The sequence below is a fragment of the Crocodylus porosus genome, unplaced genomic scaffold (genome assembly GCF_001723895.1).
Source record: "Crocodylus porosus isolate Cpor-Errol unplaced genomic scaffold, CroPor_comp1, whole genome shotgun sequence".
Classification (NCBI taxonomy): Eukaryota; Metazoa; Chordata; order Crocodylia; family Crocodylidae; genus Crocodylus; species Crocodylus porosus.
This window is the reverse complement of record NW_017728943.1, coordinates 113,863,179-113,874,299: the sequence shown is the minus strand read 5'-3', so window position 1 is coordinate 113,874,299 and position 11,121 is coordinate 113,863,179. Positions and strand designations below refer to the sequence as shown.

Below are 11,121 nucleotides of genomic sequence, written 5' to 3'. Positions count from 1 at the left end.
CAGATCCAGGAGTACACACTGCCCCCTCCCCGCGCCCCCTGGACGAGCCACTCACAGCTCTGGCCTGCACCCCACTCCACTCCGCCCTGGCTGTGCAACCCCTGCCCCAACCACAGCCCCAGCCTCACTCCCTCCCTCACTGCAGGGGCCTCAATCTGCACCCCTCCACCCCTTCCCTCCCAACAGACTTAGTAGCCAGACGCTGCTCTCCATGCTACCTGGCTGCATATCATCAATCAGATCAGTATTGGCTGATTTGGCTCCTTAAAATTGGCCGTCAGCATCAGCCCAAAAAATCTCTATCAGTGCACCCCTAATTTCTGCTAGTGGACCTGTCCTAAGATAGACTGATTGTCAGTTTGCTCTAGATTAGATGGGGTTAGGAGGTGCTATTCAAGATGTCCCAAGACTAGAGAACTGTACTTGGTTCCTTGGCTCCTAGAGTAAACAAGGAGCCACTGAGAACCTGGGCTGTAGCACAGTGTTTATTTTTATCATGTTTCCAAGACCAAAGGTAACTTTGAAAAGAGCAGAGCCTTTCATAAGGAAAAAAATAGCTTCTGCAATCTTTTGTTTCCATAGCAGGATTGAAAAGAACACAGATGGATAATCAGAAATCTTATTCATGGGAAACTATGCAGACATCAATCTGGTATTACTTGGAAAATATCCTGCAGATGTGGCTGAGTTATAATCGGGTCTAACATTTTTGTTGAATAACAAAATCACAGCCTCATATTAGGGAACTGTATGCTATAATACATTCAAAATGTAATTATGCAATTGATCTTCAGGCTTCTATGGTGTTTAATCTATGGATGTGATCTGTGGTGCAATCAGTTTATAATAAAAAAGCTTACTCAGTTATTAAATGTCTTTTGTTTCCACAGGATCACAACAGACAGGGTTCTTAAATGCCCTCAAGGACAGTCCTGCAAGATATCCTTTCACTGAAATGAGTTGTAGGTTTTCTTGTGTTAATTTTAAGAAATAGATTGTAGCCTGGACATGATTTCATTTGCTGCAGTTTAGTACCTGGAGTTAGGACTTTCTCGAAAATGATTTCACCTCTTGATCTTGCATTTCTACACAGTGTTTCTCACTTTGCTGTTTATAGAGATTAGGGCAGGGGTGAGCAAAAAGTGGCCCGCTAGCTGGATGCAGCCTGCCAAGAGATTCTCTCCAGCCCACGGAGCCCCTAAAAATTTAGAAAATTAATATTTATATGCCCCCGGCTGCTTGTTATGTGGCCCTCGATGGCTTCCCAAAATTCAGTAAGCGGCCCTCCGCCCAAAATAATTGCCCATGCCTGGATTAGGCAAATTTATTTTAACTATCTTGCATCTTTTGGAGATAGATCTTCTCTAGATAAAGATATATAATGCCTATTAACTGTTATAGAATTCTCAGAGCCAGTTCAAGAGAAAATTATGGATTATGCACCCACATTGAACACCTTCAAGAGCAAACTGGATGCTTATCTTGCTGGGATCCTATGACCCCAACTGATTTCCTGCCCTTTGGGCGGGGGGCTGGACTCGATGATCTTCCAAGGTCCCTTCCAGCCCTAATGTCTATGAAATATATTATTCTATTAAATGAATTATTTAGTTAAAAATGCTGTATACCAGTGGTTTTCAGCCTATGGTCTGTAGACTATGTTTAAGGGGTTTGCAAAAAGTGACTATGATCAATCAAAAGGGTCTGCACCTCCATTTGAAATTTTCAAAGGGGTTTGCACCTCCATTAGGAATGGGGGTCTGCAAATAAAAAAAGGTTGAAAACTGCTGCTCTATACTAATCAGGTCCTAGATGTACTGCACATTTTGCATCAATGTAACTTGTATCATTGTTGTATGTAAATTCAGATTGCACCAGAACAGACAGCTGTGCAGCTATGCCAAGGTAGCTGCTCGGGTATAACAGTGCCTTAACCCTAGGTTGGGTTGGGAGGGGAAGCTAATAGAGTGTTTGCTTTGAGCAAACTGCTACCCTAGGATTAGCTGTGGATAGACCAAACACGTACTAGTACATTTTTACATACATTTTCCCCTGGATAATTTTACACCAGATTAAAGTAAATTACATCATCCTGTATCCACTCCTTTTTTTTTAAACAAGTATAAATGGACTTGTCCAGACTCTCAAGAAGAAAGTTTTATAGAACTCATTGACTCTTGGTGGTAAAATAGCAGAAGTCTATTATAAACCATCTAAAAACTTAAATTAAAATTGAACAATATAATCTTGCTGAAGTATTTTCCTGCTGATAATTTAGTCTGTTCTTTTGAATATATTTTACTGTGTCTAGAAATCATATTTTCAAGTACTTAGATTTTGCCCTACACTGCCTCTGTGTATATAGCTCAATATCACTGTTGCTTTTTAACACTTCTCAGCAGCTTCCTGCTAGTTTCACTAGTTATGTGTCAGGCATAGATTAGGGCGGCATAGATTAGGGCCTTGGTTCTTTCCTAACAAGAAGGAAAGATGTGGGGCTGCCAGCCTTACTCTTTGACTTCCTATTTAAACTTCTAATTCCCTGTTCCTATTTTTGGATCAGGTGTGAGAAACTATTTGTACCACTCACAAATTCAGTGTAAAAATCCTTTAATTTTTTCCTAAGAGAGGCCTCATACAGACATTCAGTTTATCCTGGTAGAGTCGCTGTTCTCCAAGGAGAAACCTCAAGTGTACAGTTGTTCAGGCTTTTTTTCCCAGAGAAAAAATGGCCACCCCAGAAGAAAAATAACCTGGGGACAATTAGAGTTAAATCACTCACAGGAGAGTTTCTTCTGGGAGCATGAATGCCTGTGCATGCTGTGGCTTCTCTCAGAAGAAAATATAGTCATCTAGCATTTCCCTTTTCCTTCCCCTGGGAGACCGTGTGTTGCTTGCTGGACTCTGCTGCTGCAGAATGAAACAAAACATGCCCCCTTCACAATCCTCACATTGCTGCAGGGAAATAAAGGCTGACCATGGGCAGTCTGAGTCAGCTAATCAAGGCTGCCCTATGCACTAGTGCCATCTGTTGCCAGGCAGACTAGGAGGATCTGTAGAGTATGCTGAGATGTATGCACAACACTCCCCTGCCTCCCCTCGCCCCCAGTTTTTAAGGAGGATAGAGAGAATGCTTATGAAAATATTCTGCAAAAAAAACAGTGGAAATTTCTTGACTTCAGTCTTAATTGTTTACCTTTCATCTTGGTGATAAGTAACACATTGATTTTTAAAAAGGTATTGTACATAAAGGAAGATTCTGCTCTCCACCTCTGTGTATTGCTAAGTGTCAAACTTTCTAATTTTTTCAGACCTAACTTCTGTCATGTTCCCAGATTTGTGTATTCATCTCTCAGAATCTCTGAAATACAAACTCCCTTTTTAAGCAAGGGCATTGTTTTTTATGAATCACAAACTATCCTAAAGAGCACAACAATAGCTTCCAATTAAAAGAATTTCAATCACTTCTAATAATGGATTAGTCTTTCAGTTATCTCAAAATGGAAAAGCTTCCATTTATTCTTAAATCAAAAGGTAATTGATTCAACATTTGTGGATCCTTGTACAGAAACAATAGGCTTTTTATTCATAATTTGCTTTCAAGGGCTTGCCAGTTTAAAAGGCTCAGTAGAGCATCTTGTAGAAACAGCCTGATTTTAATTTTGATGCATTAGACAGCTTAATGGGCTGGCTGATATTCCTAAAAATAAAAATATAAAATTGCCTAACAGTACCAGGAATTTTGCTTTGGGGCAAGGTAGTCGAATCATGAATGGTTAAAACCTTGGTGTTCAGCAGATAGCATTGTTCTTGAGCTATGTGACAAACTGAGTTGTTCAAGATACTAGCTGTCTTGCACAATATTACCATACTAAAGGACTGCAGTAACCGCTGTGTATTCAACAGACATGTATAAGTTATCTTTATTCAAAATGATTAATGGCCTTCCATCTTTTTATTTTCTCATTTTCATCTTTATGAGCAGAGTGTAGAATAGCTTTCTGCGTACTAAGGAGACTATATTTTTTTTTATCACTTACCTATTTCCCCAGATGTTTACTTTGGTCTAAACTAAATGAGTATTAAACTCAGTACTTGGGTGATTTGCCTTTTTGTTCCTTTTAAGGACATTGAGACATATGCTTACCTTAAAAAAATACAAGAAAGCCCTCTTGTTCTTGATTGTTGTTTTTAATTGAAAGAAGTCTGGGAAAGCCCTACCTTCTTCACTTGAGGCATTATTATGTTCAGAGAAGGAAGGTCACCTACTAGGCCATCACCCATTAAAACCATTGCTCGTGGTAGATGAGGCATAAGCCTAAAGGAGCTCTTGATCTGTCCCTAGTTTAGGGCAGCATCTGCTAAGTGAAAGGACACAATAAACATTCTGTGGGGCATTCTGTGGGGCATTTAGGCTGTAGTTGTAGGTCAGGAAACTCTTAGGAGACACCCTCCTGTGAATGCTATCAGCTTTGTGGTGAGGTTCCAGGAAGCTCCTATTTCCCATCTCCAGAATCTTCTTCCCTTTGTTCCACTTGGGTAGGGAGCATAGGGTGGCATGTTTCAGAGGTCTCCATATTGCAAATTCAGTGAGCACTTTTTGAATTACAGAAGGAGCAGGCTGTGCTGCAGCCTGTTGACTTGACCTAATGCTTCTCTCCCTTACCCGGAGTGTTGCGATACTAAATTCTTTAATATATTCATGTATCTCAGAAATTGTGGGTGATAATCTCAGAAGAGCTTATGCAGGAATACCACAATGTGACATGCTCTGAAACAGTTTGAATCATAGAAAAGTAGGGCTGGAAGGTGTGGTGGAAAAGTTCAGTAGCTATTATATGTGACACTGTTTGTTTAAATGTCGTAATTTTGTGTGCCTCTCCAGGCACCATGTTTGCTTTGTTTGGCTCCTTGCTCAGAACAATAAAGTTACCAGTCATTATAGTTGTGTGTGCTGTCCTCTGGGCTAGTCTAACTCCCAACTGCTATGGAGTCACAAAAATTTAACTAAGGGACCTCTCAAGATTCCCCAACCTTTCTAGTTGATCTGTTGCAGTGCTCAACCACCATTATAAGAAGAAAGTTTGTCCTAATATCTTTTCTTGCATAATTAATTAACACCATCAGTGTCCAGACCACAAAGGAATGTTCTGTAATGGTACCTCTTCAATCAGGTTGCTCTAAATGATGTAGTGCCCCAAATCTTTTTTGGACATTTGGTGTAGGACACTAGGTGAACCACTGTCTCAGGAGGTAGGTTTCATTGACAAATAAGCTACTAGGCCTTGTTGGTTTAAGCTGCTTATGTTTTCCTGAAAAATGTTTCTGTCAATAGGTAGAAGAAAGGGATAATTCACTAGGGCTGGCACAAAGGAAAAGTTGCAAATAGTGAGGTACAGTTTTCTAGTCAGTTACAATGAAAGATTAACATGGATCTGCCTAACTGTTCTGGTGGGGCAGTCCAAAAAGAGGGATAGAATCAGGTTTGGAAGGGACTTTCTGAAGTCATCTCATTCAACACTGCTCAGGCAGGATCATCCCTGACCCAACCACCCTGGCCAAGTCTATCTAACCTGCTCTTAAAAATGTCCAAGGTTGGAGATTCCACCACCTCTCTAAGCAGCCTGTCTTAATGCTTAACCACTGTCATAGTCAGAAAGTTCTTCCCAATATCCAACCCATGTATGCAAGTAACTGGCATTCATTCCTTAGACCTGCTTCATCTGTCTCTGAGAGCAGTTTGAAAATGGGCTCATAGGTTCTACTAGCCAGGGCTAAATTCCATCATTTGTGGCTTCATTTAGAGGCTCTGTCAAGCTATGCCAGCAGCCCAACTTCTGGGGTTGCCTTTTGCCTGCTGTTTGCAGACTGTTCCCCCCATACTCATTTGCTTCTCAGCCCCTGTCAGCACCAGTGTGCTTTCCTACCAGGTTTTCTGAATTTCCCTTAATCTACCTTTTCTGCCACAGAGGCTGTGCTGTTGTTATTCCTGCTTGATCCACAAAGCAAATTTTCTTTTTTTGCCCACCTGTGACCCTGCAAGTGTCTCCTGAGGGACAGAAACAAAAGTAGCACAACTGCTGCTCAGGAATCCATCTTGGTTTCATCCATTCCATTGCTGCAGGGGAATGTTTCAAGTTCAGTTGCTTATATCCTGAGCAAAACTATTCTTTATACACTGATATGTATTTATATTCTCATAAAAAACTAATAAATTGTTGGCTCATCTTCCATTTCTGCTTGAGTATGAAAATATCTGCCATTTACACTATACTGCATTTGAGCAAAATTAGGTGATGGGGGCCAAAAAGAGTTATAATTACTTTTTGGCAACAACAGAATAATGACAGATTAGATGCATGGCCCCCATTCATTGGAGCATAGCAGTGCTAAAGTGCAAAACTGTTTTATGACTCTTTGCCTTGCATACATTTGGATTTTGTTTTAATTTTTAAGGTATCAGGTCATCCATGATATTTCATTTTTAGAATTTGTTCTTTTCATAGTATGAGGGGAATTGTGCACCTTTGTCTTATGCAGAAGAGGTTAATAAATGAGGTTACAAGTTGTGCATGTTGAAACCTAAAATGTCCTTGTTCTTAAATATTTTGAGAAATGTTGTCGTGGAAACTGGTTTTAATTAATGCTTGTGTACAGAATAATTTTTATCCTATTCTCCCCTCCCCCCGAGAGTCACATGCTTTATTGATTTATCATACATTTTTGTAGAAGCCAAAGCCTTTTCTCCTCTTGGTTTATATTTCCTAGCTAAATCCTCCTATTAGCCTATCCCAGATAATATATTAACAGAAAGTAAGAGTTTTAAGTTCTTAGCTATAGCATGTAAAATATGTCAATAAATTATCAATAGAAAGCCTAGCTAGCTATAGTGGTTGCTTGCTTTAGGAGCAAAATGTGGCATCTTAATTGAGAAAATGTCATTTAGGCATAGTCAAAGGCATGTTATAATATGCTGTGTACTTACAGCACCCTATCAGCTGACTAATTTCAGGGTGACATAAATGTCTTAGGAAAAGCTAATTACTGATCATTTTGTCTGGTGGTCATCTCTGGGAAAAGGAGAGAGAGAAAGAAGGCATTTCAGAACTACAAAAAGGAGGATGACTAAGATCATCTCTAAAAACAGTGTTGAGCCATGATTGAGTGATTACCTTGTGTTTATCATAATGGAATCAATACATGTGGTGCTTTTCAGCTACATGCTTTACCATCAGAAAATTTGAAAAGATTAAACACTGTAAACGAGCCCTGCAAATTCCACAGTTTCTTTATTTCGGGTGTTTCAGGTCTCAGATGGAACAGTAAAGTATATTCCATCATCTTCATCATTTGGCAGGCTGGTAAAGGAGAGCAAGTGGATTTTTTGTTTTTGTTTTTTTCACTACTTTTGGTCTGATCATAAAAATGTGGGACCCTTGGTCAGTATCTTGGCGTCAGGGACAGAAGAAAAGACAGCCTGATCTCCTAGTACACATGACTGGCAACAGGAAATCTCCTGAGATCTAATTTGTATTGCTTCAGCATCTATCAGGACTAGTTATAAACTAGTACAAACAATAGTTCCGGTTTTGTCTTTGCCACTGATTTAGCAAGTGGCCTAGGGCAGTCTGTGGCCTTGGCCTGTGCCTCTGTTTTTCACAGTCAGCATCCCTGCATAATATGGGTGTTGTGAGTGTTGCATAGATCGAAGTGCAGAACTTCACAGATCCAAAGGACTAGGTGAGTGCTCATAATTACTAGATGCCATGCAAATTTTGTGTTTGTTTATACTTCCTTGACTTTTACTCACTGTGCTGGAAGCTGTGGTATGCTTTTTCTCTGTTTGGTCCATTGTTGGTCTCTCAGGTTTTCACACATATTTGATCAGCTCCAATCAAACAACAAATGAAGATGTAAGTTCTTGATCTGCTTCATATAGTAAATATGAAAGTTGCATTTGTGCTAATTGTATATATTGTATGGTTTCACTCCTATTTAATGCAAAAAGGGAACTGTATATATACATATTTATATGCATATATACCTCTAGTGAGGTAGAAACTCAGTAATATTTGATGCAGTGTATCAAAAGAAGCATCATGGACCACTACAGTGGTTTAAAAGATCATTACGTTTTTAGTATATCCAGTATGCCTTACACTAGTTAGATGCATGTCTTGAAACAGAAAATGAAAGAAAAGGATAGAAACAAAGCAACCAAGTAAGCCAATACTCATACTTCAAAAATCCTACATAATGCTTTTAAGTTTACTAGACAAATAACCAGCAATGTATAGTACCCCCTGGTTTTCTGCTGGACTCCTTAATTATTAATTTAAAAATATTTAAATTATTTGAATTTGAACAGCATTTTGAAAGATACCTGCCAATTTAGGTCTCAGAAGTTCCATAGTCTCTGTCTCTGACTTTTTCTGGCAACTTGAGGCCAGTTTTCCACTGTAAGACATAGATCTTTATTTTCTAGGTCAGCCTTATCTGTTTTCACAATCTGTTGCACATGTAATTTGGATTTTTCTGTTCTGTTGTTCCAGCTTTGTCTAACTAACTATGGAGATAGAAATGTGTTTCTCCTAAACAAATTATTGCTCTAAGAAATATGAGTTTAAAAAGGAGAAGCAGCTAACTAGTAAATGGTACAAGGGCTTGTGGTTTCAGCCTAGCTATTTAAACAAAATATAACAGCATGAAATTTTGAAAGCATTGCGTAAAACTTATGCTTATTTTTATTCATTTTATTATAGTCCTTTTCATAGTTGATTGATAACCTGAAACATAGCTCTGTGTTTGTTTGGATATATTTTGGTTATTACTTAAAAGCTTATTTGTGATTTCTGTATACTACAGAGGATAACAATGCAGGGTGTAGCACTCTTCAGAGATAAATATCTGGGCAAGTAGCCAGTGATCAAAGAAGTACACCTGTTTTTGTTCAGTAAGACAAGAAGGATAAAGTGAAGTAACAGTTCGTGGCTGTTTTGAATTGAGGCCAGCCTTGGCTTTCTAGACAAACTAATTTTCATTCATTTTGTCAAATAAAACTCTCTTCAGGAGTCTTGGCAAGCTCTCAGATAAAGAATAGTGACAGTGCAACATGCCTGTCTCCAAGTAAACTGCTTACTCATATTAAGTAAAGACATGAATTTTTCAAGGTATTACAGCAAGACTGCTTAGTTAGACTAAGGAGCTCACTAATTCACCTTTTGGGCACAGAAAGCTCAAATAATTAGGCTTTTCATGGCCAAAATAGAAATTACTGGTTTTACATCAGGGAATTTCATAAGAAAGGACATAGAATTTGTCCTCCCTCCTGGGGGCCTGGCTGCAGGATTGCAAAATACTCCTTACTAGCATCTACTCCAGATTTAGTAGGCTGAAAATGAAAGAATGGATAATAAACTTTGTTTGTTTGCTTCATGGAAGCTGAAGGGCTAAAGAATATGATGGACAAGTGTTCCTGTTGTTTATTTATAATTGTACATTGCACTTCCAGTGTTTCTCCAGAGAATTTTGTAATCTTGATAAAATGGCTGTCTTCTTAAAGTCACTTCTTTTATGCAAAAACCTGGTTATACGCTAATCTTCATACTTCAAGAGTCAGCATGGCCTGCCAAGCTTTGGGATCTGACAGACTGCAAGGAGCATCCCAAAGCACTGCACACTTTTGGATGTGTGGGGAGCCATAGTGGCCCATTCTGTACCACAAGCCAGGCAGCAGCAAGACCTGGGACAGAGGCAGAAGCAAGTCCACGACTAGCCTGGCATGCAGCACAGAACAGACCGCTTAGCTGCAGCAGTTTCTCTGTGTCCAGAAGCCATTTTGCACCGAGTTCCAGGCTGGCTGGGCACATGTTGATGCTTCTGTCCCAATCCCTGCTCTCACAGCTGTTGCCAACATGTGGTACAGAGTGGACATGTGATTAGTGCAGCTCTTGAATGTATCCAGAAGTGTGCTATGCTTTGGAATGCTCCTCATAGTCTGTTTGGACCCAGACTTTGGTGTACCACTTGCTGGGGACCAGCTGCAAAGGCTGGGACATGTACCAAATCAGACATGGACTGGCAGAGCAGTGAGATAATGATCAGTGTGGGGCTGTTCATGCTCAACTGAAGTAGGTAGGGGCACTCTACAGATAGGAATCTTTTGCTGGGGTATGAAGGGTGGAGGGGGCCTGCTTATGTCAATATAAGCAAGGGCTGCCTGCCTCCGACTCCCCTTGGGTTTACAGGGCTGGAGACCTGTCTCTCCCTAGGGTTTGGAGGGGACAGGAATTTCTCTGGTGGGTGCTCTGCACATCTTCCCCACTGTTGACAGACTGCAAGGAGCTTGAGTGAGTCCAATAGTCCTTGTACGCATGGTTTGTGAAGCAGCCATCCATTGTCATGTTGCTGTTGAAGGTCAACTCTATAATAAATCATGTGTTCCAGCCTTCCGTATGGCCAACTGTGTTATTTGGCCCTCTGTTACTCAGTGGTTGCCAAACCATGTCATACTCTGAGTGTCATAGTCCTATTAGACTGCAGGGAGTCCATATACATTTGCACGTGTATATTTTTGTAGGATCCGAGCCATACATTCCAAATACTGGAGAACCCATGCAGCTACTCACCATATAACTTAAAACATCTAGATTAATGTAAACACCACTTTTCTTTTCCTCTGGTTCTAAATTGTAAAACTTTGCTTTGATTATCCATAATGTCCTTCATGAGTTTACAAATGACATAATATATAATGCATTATTTTCCTCTCTCTTCAGATTAAAGGGTCTTGGTCAAATAAAAGAGGTAAAGAGAACTACAACCCGTACAGTTATGGTAACATCTTTACTAACTGTTGTGCTGCACTATGTGGGCCCCTCTCACCAAGGTAAGCATTAAGAAAAATATATTTAGTAGGCCTGTGCAAAGCAGCAGGTATTCTATTTGGCTTCGAATTCAGCTGATTGGGAGGGGCAGTGATTTGAATCACTGTCCCGATTTTGATTTGGCTGATTCTGATTCGGCTGCTGAATCACCTCTGAATTGAACAGGTGATGGTAGCAGTGTCCACGGCGGGGGCATGGTGGTGTTGAGTGGGGCCCTACTCCCCATTTGATTCCC

At 40.1% G+C, this 11,121-nt stretch overlaps 1 protein-coding gene and 1 long non-coding RNA gene across 6 annotated transcripts in view; one reads left to right on the top strand and one right to left on the bottom strand.

Annotated features, from left to right (window-relative positions):
- ZDHHC14 (zinc finger DHHC-type containing 14) overlaps positions 1-11,121 on the top strand; it is a 171,797-nt gene that overhangs the window by 140,998 nt on the left and 19,678 nt on the right. For all 5 annotated transcript variants that reach the window (XM_019550036.1, XM_019550033.1, XM_019550032.1 and 2 more), the window contains 3 exons: positions 891-939; positions 7,811-7,913; positions 10,779-10,888. In XM_019550036.1, coding sequence (XP_019405581.1) covers positions 891-939; positions 7,811-7,913; positions 10,779-10,888 — 262 coding nt within the window. The remainder of the gene's footprint in view (positions 1-890; positions 940-7,810; positions 7,914-10,778; positions 10,889-11,121) is intronic.
- The window catches only part of LOC109320089, a 17,230-nt gene continuing 10,615 nt past the window's right edge, over positions 4,507-11,121 (bottom strand). The window contains exon 3 of the long non-coding RNA XR_002103713.1: positions 4,507-4,519. This is a non-coding gene — a long non-coding RNA (uncharacterized LOC109320089). The remainder of the gene's footprint in view (positions 4,520-11,121) is intronic.